The sequence below is a fragment of the Danio rerio genome, chromosome 2 (genome assembly GCF_052040795.2).
Source record: "Danio rerio strain M-AB ecotype USA chromosome 2, GRCz13ab, whole genome shotgun sequence".
NCBI classification, from domain to species: domain Eukaryota; kingdom Metazoa; phylum Chordata; class Actinopteri; order Cypriniformes; family Danionidae; genus Danio; species Danio rerio.
Window position 1 is genome coordinate 7,167,501 of NC_141022.1, and position 20,141 is coordinate 7,187,641.

The 20,141-nt window shown below is 44.6% G+C and overlaps 3 protein-coding genes across 3 annotated transcripts in view; all 3 read right to left on the reverse strand.

Moving 5' to 3' along the window:
- The window catches only part of LOC147846197 (uncharacterized), a 14,952-nt gene extending 1,620 nt beyond the window's left edge, over nt 1-13,332 (reverse strand). The window contains exons 1-2 of the mRNA XM_087240195.1: nt 13,047-13,332; nt 7,561-9,454 (exon numbers count right to left, since the gene is read on the reverse strand). Coding sequence (XP_087096321.1) covers nt 7,561-8,992 — 1,432 coding nt within the window. The 5' untranslated portion in view covers nt 8,993-9,454; nt 13,047-13,332. The remainder of the gene's footprint in view (nt 1-7,560; nt 9,455-13,046) is intronic.
- The window catches only part of rgs1 (regulator of G protein signaling 1), a 26,225-nt gene extending 10,286 nt beyond the window's left edge, over nt 1-15,939 (reverse strand). The window contains exon 1 of the mRNA XM_087240441.1: nt 15,702-15,939. The gene's annotated coding sequence lies outside the window, so the exon portion shown is untranslated. The remainder of the gene's footprint in view (nt 1-15,701) is intronic.
- The window catches only part of LOC147846195 (uncharacterized), a 1,020,765-nt gene that overhangs the window by 243,198 nt on the left and 757,426 nt on the right, over nt 1-20,141 (reverse strand). Inside the window, exon 3 of the mRNA XM_087240427.1 lies at nt 3,226-3,521. The gene's annotated coding sequence lies outside the window, so the exon portion shown is untranslated. The remainder of the gene's footprint in view (nt 1-3,225; nt 3,522-20,141) is intronic.

Below are 20,141 nucleotides of genomic sequence, written 5' to 3' on the forward strand. Positions count from 1 at the left end.
CCTTTTTTTGGAAATGAGGAAAGACCGTCTCAGGTGTCAAGTGGAAAGGTGGTATTTAAACATCCTACCACAGGTTATTGTTGGACTGAAAATGCTAGATTTGAAGGTTAGATGAGGTTTTAGCATTTTTCTTGAACTCCTTTTCCTTTTCGGCCTGTAAATGAAGCACCCTTCTAACCCTAACGTGAATATCATCGCAAAAAGAACGATTTGTGCTCGTTCCTCTCTGAGCTCTCCTTTAATATGCTCTCAGTCTGTCACTGGGCATGTAAATCTCTAGAAGCGATGGAAAATCCTCTGGCAGATTTGCATGCATAATGACTCACACACGGCCAGGAGAATTTGCTTTCCAAAAAAGCTGGCAAGGGTGAGGACATGCTCACCTGCGTTGACTCCTGAAATCAGAGTTTTTCATTCACAAGAACACATCAGATTTACCCTTTTTTCCTGCTGTGAATTCAGCCTGTATACTTTATCTACATATTCATCCACATTTTTATTCATCAGTTGTTCATATAATTAAAAGAGGAGATGCGCATAGATTTAGAAATTTTTATCAGCATTAATAATTAAGCATTTAAAATTTTCCCAATGCATGGAATTGTCTGCAATGTTTATATCATTGTGTTTAGGTTGTGTAGTGAAGATACTACTAAAAACCGTCTTGTTGAGGACTGACTCATTTGTCTAAGTCATTTGTTTGTAGCACCTGTGTAAACCTGCATGTCTGATGCCTCTGTGTTTCCTTTATGTGTGTGTGTGTGTGTGTTCAGTAGGGTCAGTAAGATCAGGTATTCCCTTTGTCAAGCTCGAAAACAAGAAACTATATTTAGAATTCTCTTTGGGAGAATCCTGAAAACAACAACAACAACAACAACAACCACATACAGTGAAACCAGAAGTTTACATACACTGTATAATTTAAAATAAGTCAGGTGTTAATGTGAATAAACTTTTTCTCTTTTAGGTAAATTAGGATTGTCAATCTTGTTTCTGTTATGCTTCATCGCAGAATAATGAGAGAGATATATTTGAGAAATTGTTATCACTTTTCTTGAGAGTCAAGTTAACGTACAATAAGATTATTCTGCCTCTGAAAAAGCTCAGATGATGGTTAAGGTTTTGGAAGTTTCTGATTGGCTAATTGTCAACATTTGAGTTAAATTGGAGGCACAACTGTAGAATAGTATTGAAGGAAAAGCTCAAACACACTGCTTACTTGTGTGACAACATGAGAAAATCAACAAGCCAGAATAAACAAAAAAAGCCAAATTACAATTTGCTAAATTACACTGGGAAAAATTATTGGAGACATGTCCTGCCGTCTGATGGAACTCAGATTGAATTGTTTGGCCATAATGACCAGTGTTACATTTGGAGGACAAAGAGGGAAAGCTTACAAGCCTAGGAACACCATCCCAACTGTGAAGTGTGGGGGCGGCAGCATCATGTTGTGGGGCTGTTTTGCTGCAGGAGGGACTGGTCCACTTTACAGCATAGACAGTATCATGAAGGAAGAACATTATGTAGAAATACTGAAGCAACATCTCAAGACATCAGCCAGAAAATTAAAACTTGTCCACAAATGTGTCTTCCAAACAGACCATGACCCTAAGCATACTGCCAAATTAGTTAAAACGTGCTTTAAGGACAATATAGTGAAGGTTTTGGAGCGGCCATCACAAAGCCCTGATCTAAATCCTATAAAAAAATTGTGGGCAGAGTTGAAAAAGCTTGTGCAAGCAAATCTGACTCAGTTACACCATGGGCCAAAAATCCTTCAAACTATTGTGGGAAGCTTGTGGAAGGATACCCCAAACATTTGATCAAAGTTCTACAGTTTAAAAGCAAAGCTAAAAAATACCAAGGAAATGTGTGCAAACTTTTGAATGTCTAGAAAATATAAAAAAATTATAAAAAAAAAAATATCTCTCATTATTCTGGCATTTAGCAAACGTAAATCATTTAGGTAATCCTAAAGGACCTAAAGTAGTAAACATTTAGTATCATTTACCATCAGACATTTAAAAAAAAATGGTTATGTTCCTTTTTTAGTGTATGTAAACTTCAGGTTTCAACTGTATAAACCTGCTAGGTGTAAAGTTGCAATAATAGTTTATTTTTCTTTTCTAAAAGTTCTCCTATTTATGATGCATTCCAAATGAGGTATATTGCCATTTTAATAGCACTTCAGCATGAAAACAATCACGGCCACCATAATTACGTGTCGTTTTGAACTGAAGTTCTCAAATTTGTCGACTTTGAATGAAGGATTTTGAATGGTAGAACTTCAGGCACATGTTTGTTTGGTGTCACATACTGAGTTCCATTCGGAAGGACTTAACTCTACACTATGTCTTAAAAACTTAGAAGGAATTAGTGCATAGGCATGAGTCCTTCCAAATGGAATGTGAACCCAGTGTTATGCTGGGTTTTATTCAGAAAGACTCATCTATGCTGTAATCCTTTTGGAGTGTCCCTCTAAAGCAGGGGTGTCAAACTCAATTCCTGGAGGGCCGAAGCCCTGCACAGTTTAATTCCAACCCTGCTCCAACACACTTACCTGTAGGTTTCAAACAAGCCTGAAGGACTCAATTAGTTTGATCAGGTGTGTTTAATTAGGATTGGAACTAAACTGTGCAGAGCTGCGGCCCTTTTGGAACTGAGTTTGACACCTGTGCACTAAAGGGATTAGAGCATAGGGAGAAGTTCATCCAAAATGAAAGCAGTGTGTGACTTCCCTGCACTCAGGATCATGGCCTGAAGTGTTCATCAGTTGTATCTTTCAAAAGACCTAATTCCAAAGGGGCCTTCGAAGTGGCCAGTTTCGAACACTTTGATTTGGAATGACACTTCAATATGGCGGCCATGATTTTTAATATTACATATATTATTTACATTCATATACATTTCTATATATTAATATATATACACTGCCACATTGCACTACAACGAGTGTGATATTGCGTTTATACAACAGTTTAACGTCATAATCATGTATATAAAAAGAAAATCAAACACAAAGAGTCTAAAAATCCTTTTGTATGAGGAACTACTTTCTTCCGCCATTCATTTATATCTGCAGCTGACGTCAGAACAGCAGAAACCGTTGCTACTTCACCAACGTCCTTTTAGAGCTAGTATTTGAATGATTCTCTAGCGTAATGTCTAAAGTGAAGACAAAACAGGTGATTTTGCTCACATTTTAAGATTATAAAGCTGAACGTTCGAGGTTACTAAAGTAACCCTTCGTTCCCCGAGGAGGGGAACGGAAGCACCATAAGTGGATTTGATTTGTAAAATCCACGCATTGGGAGGATTCGGATCAGAAGCCGCTTGTCTGGAGAGTATTGAACGGGCCAATGAATGAAATTAATTGGCAGCGTAAGCTTGCGCAGGTGTGCGACATCTGCAATTATCTCAGCATATAAGCACACCTGAAGCCAGCAGACGCCATCCTTTTAAGCTGAAGAGACTTTCAAACAGCTAAGGGACAGTCATTATGGCGACGGAGTATAGTGCTTCCGTTCCCCTCCTCGGGGAACGAAGGGTTACTTTAGTAACCTCGAACGTTCCCCTTCGGGGGGAACTTCAGCACCATAAGTGGATTTGATTTGTAAAATCCACGCATTGGGAGCCGATTGAAAGCGCCATAATGACTGCACCTTACCAACACCCCCGATGAGGAGATAGTCAAGCAAGCGTGACGCACCCACATCATGGGGGGCGCGGTCCTCCAACGTGTCCCTGGCCCTAATTTATCCTACTTCAACAGAAGTTTTACGGATTTAGATATATTTTTTGGGAAGTCGTGAGCATCTAGATAATTCTAGGAAATACGACAGTACGTTGGGAAGCGTGCAATCCCGATAGGGAGGACGCTGCGGAGGCCATCCGTTACCCAAGGGGGGGATAGATGGCAGAATTTACATATGGACTAGCCCTAAAAAGGGGGAGTACGCATAGCAAAAGAGTGGTTAGCGGAGAGGGAAGACACAGGTCCGCCCAGGGGGGGGACTTAACCGTGGGGAATAAGCATATGGGATCGCCTAGTGGGGATCACGCATAGCAGGCACCTATACCCAAAACGCGGGCTGACCAGCGGGCAGACCTACAACGTAGTGGGCCAGCAAGTGACTCCTCCGCTGAGTCAGTGCTGGGGGCCACGGAGGAATCTGCAGGGCTCACCTGACGGGGAACTTTACTGACAGATAAAAAAGGCGCACGTACCTCCGTGTTAGGGAGAATGGCGCAGCAAGCGTGTTTCAACACCCTACCGAGTTGTCTCCTCAATCACCAAAGGGTTACCTAATACCCTTGAGGAAACCGGCTCCACTCGCAGATTGTAAAACCTTGCAAATGTGTTGGGTGTCGCCCAGCCCGCAGCTCTACAGATGTCTGTTAGAGAGGCGCCGCGTGCACGCGCCCAAGAGGATGCAACGCTCCGAGTGGAGTGTGCACGAACTCCCGGGGGACACGGCTGACCTCGACTCGAATAAGCGAGTGAAATGGCATCCACAATCCAGTGGGATAATCTTTGTTTCGATACGGCACTTCCCTGCTGCCGACCGCCATAACAGACAAAGAGCTGCTCAGATGATCTAAAATTCTGAGTACGGTCCACATAAATGCGCAGAGCGCGAACTGGACAAAGTAAAGAAAGGGCTGGGTCTGCCTCCTCCGGGGGCAGCGCTTGCAGGTTCACTACCTGATCTCTAAAGGGGGTGGTAGGAACCTTGGGCACATAACCGGGGCGGGGTCTCAGGATGACGTGAGAGTAATCCGGCCCGAATTCCAGGCACGAGTCACTGACCGAAAATGCCTCCAGGTCCCCGACCCTCTTGATGGAGGCCAACGCAACCAGCAGAGCTGTCTTCAGGGACAGAAATCTTAGAGATACTGATTCGAGTGGCTCAAAGGGATCGGATCGCAGACTCGTGAGAACGAGGGCGAGATCCCAAGAGGGCATGAGAGGGGGGCGGGATGGATTAATTCGCCTAGCACCCCTAAGGAACTGGATGACCAGGTTATGCTTTCCCACGGTGCCGCCAGCTACCGCGCTATGATAAGCGGAGATGGCGGCCACGTAAACCTTGAGAGTGGAGGGCGACAGCCTGCTGTCCAACTTCTCTTGAAGGAAAGAGAGCACAACACTAATCTGGCAATTTCGGGGGTCTTCTCTGCGAGAGACGCACCATTCAGTGAATAGACTCCACTTCAGGGCGTAGGCGCGCCTCGTGGAGGGGGCTCTAGCCTGAGTGATGGTATTAACCACCGCAGTCGGTAGGTTACCTAAGTCTTCCTCGCGTCTAGGGACCACACGTGGAGGTTCCAAAGATCGGGGCGAGGGTGCCAGATGGTGCCCTGTCCCTGAGAGAGTAGGTCCTCTCTCAAAGGGATCCGCCAGGGGAGGGCCGTCGCGAGGAGTGAGGAGTGAGATATCCAGGTCCGGTTGGGCCAAAGGGGCGCAACTAGCAGAACCTGTTCCTCGTCCTCCCTGACCTTGCACAGAAACTGCGCGAGCAGGCTCACTGGGGGAAACGCATACTTGCGCATGCCCCGAGGCCAGCTGTGGGCCAGTGCATCCGTGCCGAGAGAGCCCTCGGTCAGGGAAAAAAACAACTGGCAGTGAGCGTTCTCGGGGGAAGCAAACAGATCGATCTGGGCCTCCCCGAATCGCGCCCATATCAGCTGAACAGACTCGGGGTGGAGTCTCCATTCTCCAGGGCGTAACAGCTGTCGTGAGAGCGCATCGGCTGCACGATTGAGCGTGCCTGGGACGTGAATGGCGCGCAGCGATTTCAGCCGCGGGTGACTCCAGAGGAGCAGACGGCGGGCGAGCTGAGACATGCGGCGAGAGCGCATACCCCCCATGCGGTTGATATACGCCGCCGCCGCCGTACTGTCCGTCCTGACCAGCACGTGTTGCCGCTCCAGCACCGGTAAAAAGCGGTGGAGAGCGAGGAACACTGCCAACAGCTCTAGGCGATTGATATGCCAATGCAGCTGGGCACCCTTCCAGAGGCCCGCAGCCGCATGCCCGCGACACACGGCCCCCCAACCCGTGTTGGAAGCGTCTGTTGAAACAACAACATGGCTGGACGCCTGTCCTAGAGGCACACCGGCCTGTAGGAACGAGGGGTCGTTCCAAGGGCTGAGGGCGCGGCGACACAGCGCAGTAACCGAGACCCGGTGTGTGCCCGCGTGCCATGCGCGTCTGGGGACCCGATCGTGAAGCCAGTGCTGAAGTGGTCTCATATGGAGCAACCCGAGCGGCGTGACGGCGGCTGCGGATGCCATATGCCCCAGGAGCCTCTGAAAGAACTTCAGTGGGACCACTAGTTTGCTGTCGAGCTCCCTCAGACAGTTCAGCAACAGGCGAGCGCGTTCCTCGGAGAGGTGCGCTACCATGGTGATCGAGTCCAGCTCCATCCCGAGAAAAGAAATCCTCTGCACGGGGGCGAGTTTGCTCTTTTCTCGGTTGACCTGAAGCCCCAGTAGGCGGAGATGCCGAAGCACCTTGTCCCTGTGCATAATCAATTGCTCCCGCGAGTGGGCTAAAATCAGCCAGTCGTCGAGATAATTAAGTATGCGAATGCCCGCGAGCCGAAGGGGCGCTAGGGCACCCTCCGCGAGTTTGGTGAAGACCCGCGGAGACAGAGAGAGCCCGAAGGGGAGGACCTTGTACTGCCACGCTCGACCCTCGAACGCAAACCGCAGAAATTGGCGGTGGCGTGGAAGAATGGAGACATGGAAATACGCGTCCTTCAGGTCTATGGCTGCAAACCAATCCCGAGGACGAACGCATTGGAGAATGCGCCTCTGCGTGAGCATTCTGAACGGCAGCCTGTGCAGACAGCGGTTCAAAACGCGCAGATCTAGGATTGGCCGTGACCCACCGCTCTTTTTGGGTACGATGAAGTATGGGCTGTAAAACCCACTCTCCATCTCGGCTGGAGGAACCGGCTCGATTGCACCCTTCGCCAGGAGGGCAGCAATCTCCTCTCGCAAGACAGGGGCGGACAGGGGGCTGACCCTGGAGAAATACACGCCCATAAACTTGGGGGGCCGTTTCGCGAACTGAATCGCGTAACCGAGTCTGATTGTGCGTATGAGCCACCGCGAGGGGCTGGCCCGCGCTAACCAGGCAGGCAGAGCCCCCGCTAATGGAGTCATCGCTACAATCGCTGACGTACCAGCGGTGGGGCAGCGCGGAGTGGGTGTGCTGATCCGGGAAGCACGAGGGTCCCGCGGAAGAGCTGGAGGAGAGCGATTCGCTCTGGCTCCGCACCCTGACTCCGGAGAGGGGGCTGGAGGGCTGAGGGAAGGGAGACCGTCCCCCCAGCGCTCGTGAGCCACTGGCGAAGCACGTAGAGTCTGCGAGCCGGAAGGCAGCGCGTCCCGGACTGGCAGAACTCGTGCAGTCACATCCGGGGAAGGGAAAAAGTGCTCTTTTACTGATGTTTTGGTGGCACTGAAAAGTACCGTTGTCATCGGGGCCCCGCCCTCCAGCGGGGAAAGAGCAAGTTTCCTCTTCTCCGGATGGCCTGTCTCGGGGACGCTTCGCGGTCCGTTTACCGGACTTAACGGCGCCCTGGGCAGGAGGGGCTGCCTGCTTTCGAGGTGAACGCCGCGCCCGCTTGGCCGGAGGCGCAGGCGGGGGCGGGGCAGCACTCGTTGGCGGGCGCCCTCGGCGAGGAACAGCGGAGGTGGATGGCTCGGCGGGCGGAGCGGGCTTACGGCCACGCCGATAGATGACATTGCCCATCGCATCCGACTGCTCTTTCACCGCCTTGAATTCCTGGGTGAATTCACCGACGGTGTCGCCGAACAGGCCAGCCTGGGATATGGGCGAGTCAAGAAAGCGAACTTTGTCAACGTCGCGCATATCGGCCAGGTTTAGCCAGAGGTGGCGTTCCTGAACCACAAGTGTGGACATCGTCCTCCCCAGCCCACACGCGGCGGACTTAGTAGTCCGAAGAGCATAGTCGGTCGGGGTGCGCAGCTCATGTAATAAGCTTGGGTTGGACCCGCCCTCGTGCAGCTCGGCCAGCGCCTGCGCTTGGTAGCGCTGGTAGGTGGCCATCGCGTGCAAAGCAGAAGCAGCCTGGCCCGCAGCCTTATAAGCTCTGGCTCCGAGGGAGGCAGACAACCTACAGGCTTTGGACGGGAGGCGGGGCAAACCCCGCCACGTAGAGGCGCCGCGCGGACAAAGATTGACCGCGATAGCGCGCTCCACTGACGGGATCGCCTCATACCCCCTGGCAGCTCCGCCGTCAAGGGCGGTGAGGGCGGAGGCACACGCAGCACGGGCAGAGAAAGGTGCCCTCCAAGACTGCGTGAGCCTACTGTGCACTTCCGGGAAGAAGGGGACGAGAGGCTTCGAAGGCTTCGCCTTCTGGTCCTCTACGTAGCACCCATCTAGTCGGTCCGGCCGCGGAGCTGGGGGATAAACCATCTCCAACCCCACGGCCGAAGCAGCCCGGGAAAGCACGGCTAACATGTCCGCTTCAGGATCCGATTTGACAGCGCTCACCTGCCCGGAGGGGGCGAGCGGGTCCGGATCTTCGTCGGACAGTGAAAGCCCACCCTCCGATGCCGCGGAGGACATCTGATCTCCGGTGTCAGCGAGTGTGAGAGCTACCATCTGGTTAGACGGATCACTCTCACCACCCGAAGCTTGGATGGAGCGCCGTGAGGAGCGAGAGGTCCGCGAGCCCGTGGGCGGCGGATTATCTCCCGCTGAAACCCTCAGATCTGCCCGAGCGCCCGCTGCTTTTTTAGAACAGGAGGCAACTGGGGTGGCTCGCTCTCTTGCGAAAGTTAGCCGCGATCTTAGCTGTGCAACGGTCATGGCATCGCAATGACGACATGAACCGCCCGCGAGCACCGCATTAACATGCTGGACCCCCAAACATGCAATGCAGTGATCGTGTCCATCATCCGGAGCCAGGAAACCCCCGCATCCAGAAACGCACAGTCGGAGCGCCATCCTGAAAAGGACGTGCTGCACGACTGTGTTGCTCTTTTAGGAAAGTTGCAACTATACGCACCGCTCTGGAGGACCGGACCCAAAGAACCGCAGGCAAGGGAGTAACCCAGCTCGACCGTCTGCCACCGCGAAGACCCACTCTGGACCGGGAGACACACTCGTTCGCTCTGAAGTGCTGATCAGCAAGAGGAACCCTCATCGACTCACTCAGAAAGGATCTGAAGCGAAAAGGATGGCGTCTGCTGGCTTCAGGTGTGCTTATATGCTGAGATAATTGCAGATGTCGCACACCTGCGCAAGCTTACGCTGCCAATTAATTTCATTCATTGGCCCGTTCAATACTCTCCAGACAAGCGGCTTCTGATCCGAATCCTCCCAATGCGTGGATTTTACAAATCAAATCCACTTATGGTGCTGAAGTTCCCCCCGAAGGGGAACAGCATGAAATGTCATCATTCGGCACTTCTTCGATTTGTGCTTCTGGATCATGTTTACATATTTACATATGGCTTCTTTTTTGGACTGTAGACTTTTAGTCGGCAACAGCGAATGGCACAGTGGATTGTGTTCATCGACAATGTTTTATGGAAGTAATCCTGAGCCCTTATTGTGAGTTTCATTATAGTAGCATTCCTGTTTGTGATGCAGTGGCGTCTTAAGGCTTGAAGATCACAGGCATCCAGTATGGTTTTCTGGCCTTGACCCTTATGCACAGAGATTTTTCCCTATTCTATGAATCTTTGGAAGATATTATGCACTGTAGATGGTGATGAGGAGTTTCTTTGCAATTTTTCGCTGAAAAACTGATCTTGTAAAACTGAAAAACTTTCTGATATTGCTCCAATATTTTTTGGAGCACCATTGGGGAAATTGATGATCCTGTCCCCATCTTGACCTCTAAGACTGCATTTACACTGCACATCTTGATGGTCAATTCCGATTTTGTGACTGTGTTCGATTTTTTTGATGACCTGCTTACATCATCTTTTAAAAGTGACTCGAATGCGATCATCTGCATTTACACAGCAAACAGCAAAGACGCAATGGCCAGAAAAAAAAAAGAGTGGGCGCTGACTAACAGCTGATAATTTGAGTGCTCTTTTCTCTATTCCGGTATGTAACCTGTTCGCAGCTTTTGATAAGCTGTTTTACTATAGTTTATGACAAAAAGGTTCTCATTTGTCCATTTTCTTTTGGTATATAGGCTTTTTTAAACCTTTAGGCATCTTAAAGTAATGTCCATGGCGTGACTTATGCATGCAATAGTTTTACATTAGTTTATATTGGTTACGTGGTGGACATTGCGCTCTCTCGCTCTCGTTAACATGCCTAAATACCTGTGCTATATGACAATATAACAGCTATTTAAGTCCTCGTGTATGAGATTAAAGGTTTGCGACTCTGCTGAAGTCTGTTCTGAAATGAAAGTGTCAGACTTGACGCCATTCGCTATGGTTTTTAATGACGCACGACTCACATTGACAGGTAAAAAAACGATCTACCTGCTTACACTGCAGACAGGAGAACACAGATCTGATTCATATAGGATAAATTTCCACATATAAACAAGGCCTCAATCTGATTTGTGTAAATCGGAATCCATGTGATTTGTTCCTGCTTACACGTACATGGGCCATATCTGATCTGTGCCACATGGGAGAAAGAAAAATCGGAATTGAGTCACTTGAACAGTGCAGTGTAAATGTAAGTGACACTGCCACTCTGAGAGGCTCTTATTATACACAATCATGTTGCCAATTGACCTAAGTGGAAAATTGGTCCTCCAGCTGTTCCTAATATGTACATTTGACTTTTCTAGCCTGTTATTGCTACCTGTGTCAACCTTTTTAGAATGTGTAGCTGTCTTGAAATCCAAAACGAGCCAACATTTGGCCTGAAATTAAAAAAATTCTCACTTTCAACAGTTGACATGTTATCCATTTTTTATATAAATTAAATATTAGTTCAAGAGATTTGTAAATTATTGCATTCCTTCCTTTTTTTATTCACAATGTGTACATTGTCCTAACTTTTTTGGAATCGGGTTTGTACATTAACTAATGGAACTTTAATATAAAGTGTGACCATCTTGTATTACTTTCCTTTTCATCTTACATGTGAAGCTGCTGATCCACTGTCCTCCAGCAGGGGGAGCTGTGGTTCCTAAATCAGCTTCCTCTCACCTCTCTTCTTCCTGCTGCTGGCCTACTGCACGCTAAAAACTTCACCCGAAACCCCTCCCGCCACACTCACAAGCATCATCAGGGTTGAATTTGTGTTATCGCTGCCAAATCTTCACACAACTGCCATGCCATCATTCTGGTTCTGCTGCCACACAAACATTAGCTCAAACTCTTATGAGATGATTTTCTCTTATAGTGTCAGCTAAAGATATCATTAAGTGACGATATTCTGCTGCATGGTTGTGTAATGATGGCATGGAGAGATGATGGGCTGTGTGAAGTGTTCATTAGTCTGCTTTCTGAAGACAGCAATAAATAAATAAATAAAACCATAATTCTTTCACGTTTCGTTATTTGTGTAGCTTAGCAGAATGACTGGTTTACATGTCGTTTAGAGGAGTAAATACCTTTGGTTTTGTGTCACGAAACAAATTAGGTTTCAAATTTAATATTGCTGAGTCATCTCCTATTACTTTTATTGTAATGGAAAATGCATTTCATAATGTTTTGATTATGAGAGTGTGGTGGCTCAGTTGTTACCACTGTTGTCTTATAGCAAGAAGGTTGCTGGTTCGAGTCCTGGCTAGACCGGTTGGAATTTCTGTGTGGAGTTCGCATGTTCCGAGTGATCCGATTTCCCATACAGTCCAAACCCTACTGAAAAAAACAGCTTAAACCAACCTAGGCTGGTTGGCTGGTTTTAGCTGGTCAGCCAGGCTGGTTTTAGAGGGGTTTTGGCTATTTCCAGGCTGGTTTCCAACCATTTCCAGCCTGGTCTTAGCTGGTCAGGCTGGGAGATGACCAGCTAAAACCAGCTTAACCAGCCTAGCCAGACTGGAGGCCCAGCAAAAACCAGCTATGTCCAGCTTAAACCAGGCTGGTCAAGCTGGTCATTTTCCAACCTGACAAGCTAAGACTAGGCTGGAAATGGCTGGAAACCAGCCTGGAAATGGCCAAAACCCCTCTAAAACCAGCCTGGTCAACCAGCTAAAAGCAGCCAACCAGCCTAAGCTGGTTTAAGCTGGATTTTTCAGCAGGGAAGACATGCAGTAAAAGTGAATTGGATAAACAAAAATGGCCCTAGTGTATGAGTGTGTATGAATTTGAGAGAGAATGGGTGTTTCCCAGTACTGGGTTGCGGGTGGAAGGGTATCCACTGCGTAAAACATATGCTGGAATAGTTGGTGGTCCATTCCACTGTGGTGACCCCTGATAAATAAGGGATTAATTCGAAGGAGAATGAATTAATATTTTGATTTAGTGGCTAGCCCATATGAATTTTTTAATTTTCCTTCGGTCCCTGATTTAGGGTTTGACAAAGCGGAATGAACCGTCAACTACTCTGACATGTTTCCAGCCACAAACCAGTCTGAATTTGTATGATCTCATTTTAGTCCAAACTGCTCATCCTCAAATGGAACTAGGTTTAGGGGTGGGGATTGTTGGGGACACACCTCTTTTTAAAAGTCGCATGATTTCATATGAAGGCAGGCACGTAGGGCTCAACCTGTGCAGTGCACATGCCCTTTTTAGTCTTGGATAGAAAGTGCCCTTCCAAAGATCAAAAGTGCTCCCGCGACACATAACGCCCTTCAGTAGGCGCGCGACAACACCGCTGATCAGTACGCGCGCGACGACAACCACCCAGCCCCCATCCCACCTCCCCCCCGCTCTTCAAAAATGTATCCTGCACATGCCCTTTGGACAGTCTCTGCACGGGTCAGTATGAAGGAAAAGAGGTTTTACCATCTAAAGTACTCTATTTATACATACAGTTTTGTTTGAGTTAGATATAATCCTGTTTTCACATTTCTGATCAAACATTTATTTTATTACTGCTTAAAGGAAGATGTTTTTAGGAATGTTTTAGCAATTTCTGTTCAGTGGAAGTCAATTGGGTCCAAACTAGCCAACCCAGGCTCATTCTGAAAACTTACAGCTATATAAACATTTCTGGAGAGCGCCAAATGCATTTAGGAGCTACGTTTTGTTGCAGTTTTTGTTTTCACAAATCCACCAGAGGCCGCTGTGTATGCTTTTTCAGATCTCAAATTTCTCTCACGTGTGTCATACTCGCCTGCTGTTCTCGCATAAATCCACCAGAGGCCACTGTCGACTGACTGACTGATCGATCAACTGACCCAACCTCCTCCTTCCCTATACCCAACCAATAGTATTTTCAGAAGCACCGTTTGAGAATTGAGATTCACAATCTCCAGAAATGTATATTAGGCTACGTTTTCAGAATGAGCCTGTGTTGAAACTACTTGACACATTGTTGTGAAACTTAAAAACCTTTACTAAATTAGTGGATTGGATAAAGCTACAAATAGCCCAGTGACACCTTGATGTGAAAATGACATAATAAACATGTTAAATAAATGTCCAAAATTGCACATGATGTCAATTGATTACCTTGATGTCAAAATTACCTCAAATTGACATCTAATAGGGCAGTGGTTCTCAAACTGTGGTACGTGTACCACTAGTGGTACGCAGACTTCCTTCTAGTGGTACGCGGAGGTTTGATGTATGTCATGTACATGCTACACACATTTAAAAATGTATAAAAAATGATGCATATAATATTCCATATATGACATAAAGCCTATATTTCTGAGGTAATCTGCCACGTTTTTATAACTGTGCAGAGTTGTAGCTGCTTTACTGGGCCTACTACGCTATTGTATTTCAATACTGCTTATTTTGGTGGTACTTGGAGAGACGATTTTTTTCTGAGGTGGTACTTGATGAAAAATGTTTGAGAACTACTGTAATAGGGGAATTACCAACCTACGCCACACGGGTTCAACCGCGAATATCGGTTGCAAAAAAAGACCGGTTGCAATAGCAAACATGTCATGTTGTGTGGTAGGATGCCAAATTCGAAAAATAGTAAACTTAAATTTTACCGTACACCACACTGCTTTTAATGCCAACCGCAGACGTCTAACAGCCATCATAAGAGCAGAATGGAGTGAGGACCTAATTAAAAATGCTCTACTCTTCAGTTCTCATTTCATATCAGGTAAGTTCACACTATGCTAAATCAAACACGCTACTCGTTGTTCATTGCAGCAATGATTTCAGCTAAAAAACAGTTACATATGGTTAATTAAACTACGAACACTGAATGCTTAGAATAAAAAGTAAAAATGTAGGTTCACATACCCTGCCGTACAGGTGTAGTTCGCTGTCAGAATGCAGTAGTTTTGCTTGTTGATGATTACCCAGGCCTTGTACAGTTCCGTCTTCTTTCCTTATCTTTGGCTAGAAAAACCTCGGTTTTTAGCGCTACAAAGTTTTTAATCTGGTCATCATGGAACATTATTTCTTGCTCATGACCACACAGAACAAAATTGTTGGCATCCAAAGACGTGTAGGCCTTTAACTTATCTCTTGTAAAATCACTTAGAGTTATTTGAATATTTCAGGCGGGATGCTTGGCCATTTAGTCTTATCCAATATCCATTGGGAGGGTGCTATCGCAAATGGACCTGTTAGACGAACGCGGCTCACTTTAACATTAATTTTGCTGAATAACTGTGCTAATCACTGGGTGACAAGCTGTTATATTACGCTTAAAGCATTATGTAAATAATATATATGTATATAATATGTAATTAATATAGCTTATCTCTCATACAACAACAAACTCTGTACCTCGCTGTACATGCTAGCACTCCTGTTTTTTCTGCAACCTTGCTGCACTTACATCCTGAATGTTTACAAACTGGTAATTTGTCTATATTGATGTGGAATAACACATCAAAAACGGATTATAGGACAGTCTTGTAGTAATTTTTTGACGCAAATTCATTCATTCATTTTCTTTTCAGCTTAGTCCCTTTATTAATCTGGGGCCGCCACAGCGGAATGAACCGACAACTTATCTAGCATACATTTTACCCAGCGGATGCCCTTCCAGCTGCAACCCATCACTGGGAAACACCCATACACCCTCATTTACACACATACACTACGGCCAATTTAGCTTACCCAATTCACCTAAAGCACATATATTTGGACTGTGAGGGAAACCTGAGCACCCGGAGGCAACCCATGCAAACATGGAGAGAACATACTAATGCTACACAGAAATGCCAACTGAGCCAGCAGAGGCTCGAACCAGCAACTTTCTTGCTGTGAGGCGACAGTGCTACCCACTGCACCATCGCTGCTTGAAGCTTTCAGTTGAATACAACTTTTCTTATAATATAAATAGTTTCGCGCTATTATTTTGTTGATCAAACAGCCATCAATGTGTGGATGTCAAACAGACGTCAAGGTTTTGACATTCGATTTGCTTTGTGCCACAATTTTGATGTCATGCTTGATATCAATTTAATGTCATTTTGAAATCAAGCTGTCCGATGGGAGCCAAAATTAGATTAGATTAGGAATAACCAGCTTTTTGAGTGCTTCAAAATACGTTATAATCATGTGAAGTAATCCCCATCACTAAACCACACAACATTGACCCCTTTTAAAGTGATAGTTCATGCAAAATTTAAAAATGTACTCACCATTTACTTTACACAATCATTTTCTTGTCAGCTTAGTACCTTTATTAATCTGGGGTTGCAACAGCGGAATGAACCAACAACTAATCCAGCACATTTTTACGCAGTGGATGCCCTTCCAGCCACAACCCATTTCTGGGCAACATCCACACACACAATCACACACACACTCATTGTCACATAACCAGCGATCGCTCTCAAGAGATCGCTGGTTCTCACACAAACTACACTTGGACTACACTTCCGCCTTTCCCAGGACTACATATTCATACATGCACTTCGCCCAGACACCCATGCTCATTCATCTAGCTTGATTACACTCACAACCTGAACCTTGTCAGAGACTGATAGCACACCATACATAAGCCACTCATTCACCCATCCAGTTTGCCGAGTCTTGTTAGCTGTACCATAGCATTACGAAGCGGTTTCCCTGTCTTGTTTTCCTGTTTTTAGACCTTTTTTTATCCGTGTTCTCCTGTTTAGCCGCCTGCCTTTCGACCTATTGCCTGTTTATATGACTATGATTCTGGATCTGCCTACACATAACCGTTTGTACCTGTATGACCACTGCTGGCCTGACGCTGAATAAACCTGCATATTGGATCTTACCTCCTGTTGTCTCTAGGCTAACTAATTTGGGCTAACTGCATATCTTTGGACTGTGGGGGAAACCGGAGCACCTGGAGGAAACCCACGCGAATGCAGGGAGAACATGCAAACTCCACACAGAAACGCCAACTGAGCCGAGGGTCGAACCAGCGACCTTCTTGCTGTGAGGCGACAGCACTACCTACTGCACCACTGCATTGCCTACTCACCATTTACTGACCCTTAAATCATTGCAAACTTACACTAACACTAAAAAGATATTTGGAAAAATGTTAGAAACCTGTAACCATTGACTTTGAAAGGGAAAACAAATACTAGAAGTCAATGGTTACAGGTTAGTTTTGTGTAGATTTGTGACAGGTGAAGGCTAAATAAATAATGACAGAATTTCATTTTTGGGTGAACTATCACTTTAAAGATGTTGTACTACCTAGACAAAAATAATCGACTGACTTTCACGTTACAGGGAAGTAAAAAATGTCAAATGGCTTAGGTTTTGACTTTTTGGAGAACTGTCCCTTTAAGTGTAGCTTCTCTTTCTCGTCAAGGTCAAATGCTTTTTGCAGAAACATCTGGTGTATCTCAAAGTAGCGCTGTGGGTGTTAAACACAACAACACATCTCATCACCCCATTTGTCTGTATTACGCTTTCCCACAACAAGAGTTTGTGCATTCTTGACTGCAGGTTTTTAATATGGTAAAACAGAAATAAAAAGGTTTTCAGAGCTACAGTACAATCAGTTTTCTGTGTTTGTACTGTCGCCACATTTGTGCCCGATCTCACACAGCTCGTGAAACAGTTCATTAGTCAACATCCATTTATGATTCATGAAACCTCAGATTTCACTTTAATAGCTATTAAAATAATCGTTCTACCAAGATGCTCGATTTTAGGGCTAATTACGATCATTATGGTTTGATGGCGTTAGTCTGATTAACTGTGGATTGATAACACTTAAGGCTTCTTCAAGATTTATAGACTGCATCCTTGAACTTCTAATGGGGGTTTCTAGGAAATATGCATCTCCAGATAATTAAAGTGCACGAGTAGAAACTGTATGTGAGGTGTTCGACACAGACTTGTGACAAATTTGTCAGATTGTGACATCAAGGTTGCGTTTAGGTGTGGACTTTCATGACTTGCTTAGATATAAAGTTGAAGTCAGAATTATTAGCGCCCCTGTTTATTTTTTCCCCAATTTCTGTTTAAAGGAGAGAAGATTTATTCAACACATTTCTAAACATAACAGTTTTAATAACTCATTTCTAATAACTGATTTATTTTATCTTTGGCATGATGACAGTAAATAATATTTGACTAGATATTTTTCAAGACACTTCTATACAGTTTAAAGCGACATTTAAAAGCTTAACTGGGTTAGTTAACTAGGCAGGTTAGGTTAATAAGGCAAGTTATTGTATAACGATGGATTGTTCTGTCTACTATCGAAATATTATTAAATTATGGTATAATTTTGACCTTAAAATGTTTTTTTTTTTTAATTAAAAACTGCTTTTATTCTAGCTGAATTAAACAAATAGGACTTTTTCCAGAAGAAGAAAATATTATCAGACATATTGTGAACATTTCCTTGCTCTGTTAAACATTATTTAGGAAATATAAAATAAATATATAATTTAAAGGTGGCTAGCTATATATATATATATATATATATATATATATATATATATATATATATATATATATATATATATATATTTATTTATTTTTTTTCATTGCATTTTTTAAATAATCATAAGAAAGATGTTAACATTCAATGAAATGTACAGATGAGAAAACATGACCTAGAGGGTCAAAAATGTTAACAGCGCCCTTTAGTTGATTTTCAAAAACAAAAAATGAAATCCAGGGTATATATTTGTTGGTTCTCAAAAATGTAGTCCTGAGCACATATTTACAATGAGCTTAGGTTGGAAAATTACATACTGTGTCTTTTCATCAAAATCTTTTTATACAATTGAATGGACATTTTTTGTATACATTCATAAAGATTTGTATGTTCTCATTCACGTGTTTAGAAAATAAAATCAAATTATTTGTCATTATATATTTTCATGAGATTGTAACTCATTCAAATGTATTGCCACCCTTTTAAAACATTGAACTTTTAATGCAAAATCAGGTAAGTTGCATTCTCATTTTGCTTAAGACCTTGATGCACTTATTCACAGTGAATGGTTTGGGAAATAATTCTGCAGGTTCATGCTGCAAAACAGAAAGCTGAGTAAAATGTTTACATGTATATCAATATTTTTAATTCCATCCCTGACTGCGTTCTGCTTGGTGGCACCCAAAGTTAGACATTATGCATTCCAGTAGCCTGTCTGCGCATGCATAATTGATGCCTGCTATGAGACGCTAGCAGTCTGGTTTGATAGGATGACAGTGGATCAGACGTGGGTCTTGCTGAAGACAGCTGGAAGCCTGACATGAGCTCTAATGATTCACCTCAGGAGGTAGATGTGGCCATCTTGCTCACAATAATTTGTGGGGGGGTAAAAAAAAAGAATAAATCACGAGAAATGAGATGAAATCTCGACAAATTGCAAACACTGAGTACCTGTTAGCGATGTTTGCACAGCGCAGCGAGACTCAGCCTAAAGCAGGACACCTGTGGACCTCCTACAGTCTGAAATCCGACTGCACACAATACCACTGCAAGCTCCAATCAGATATTATTCAGTGGTCAAAGTAGTCCTCAGAAACAATGAGAAGTTAATTAAGGAAACTTGAGAAAGAGTTAGCATTTTAGCACATACTTTCCATGACTTTATAAATTTAATTGGGTTCCATTCTACAGCATAAAATATATCAACAAAGTTGTACTTTTCTGCTGGCAGCGATCTGTAAGTGAAGTGACCACCTAGTTCACCTATGCTTAGAAACAGCAGTGCTAGCAACATGCTAACAGGATAATCATGCTACAGTCATGCTCTCAACATACTAATTGTGCTAAGAACATGCTAATTGTGCCAGAATCATGTTAACATCATGTTACTAACATGCTAATTTTGCTAACAGTATGCTAGTAACATGCTAATCATGCTAGACTCATGCTTCTGACATTAAAATCTTAAAGGCAGAGTTCACCCAAAATGAAAAAATATTCATTGTTTACACATATTCAAGTGGTTCCAAAACTTCATGAGTTTTTCTGTTGAAGACTGAAGAAAATATTTTGAAGATAAAGAAATGTAATCATCGACTGGCAAATATGTCCCAGGAGCTATTTTTTTTGCAGTTTTTGTTTTCACAAATCCACCAGAGGCTGCTGTGTATGCTTTTTGAGAGCTCAAATTTCTGCAATTTACGCCTGCTGTTCGCGTGTAAATCCACTAGAGGCCACTGTCGACAGACTGTTTGACTGAATAACTGACTGTCTGATTGACTGACCCACCCTCTACCTTTCCCAACCAATAGTGTTTTCAAAAGCACAAATTGACTAGCGCCCACCCACTTCTCTAAACTCAACTGACAATTTTAAAGGCAATTCAGAAAAAGAAAAGCCATCGTCTGATTTTTACCACGTCTTCAAATTTTACCACATTCTCACCCTGTTATTTACTTGTTTATTTAATTTTTGGCTTCTGTTTTTGTTTTACCCGCTTTCTAGAACCGTTTTTCTCTGGACTCAAATCCCAGTTCTTCCATACTGGAGTAAGTGGTCAGCTGGTGAGCGCAAGAAGGAACGGAATCATATCGCCCAGTGGTGTTCATTTTAAAGACGAAATGCAGCCATACATAGCTCTGGCTACATAAATCACAATCTCCAGAAATCTACGTTTTTCAGAACGGTTGGTAACAACATA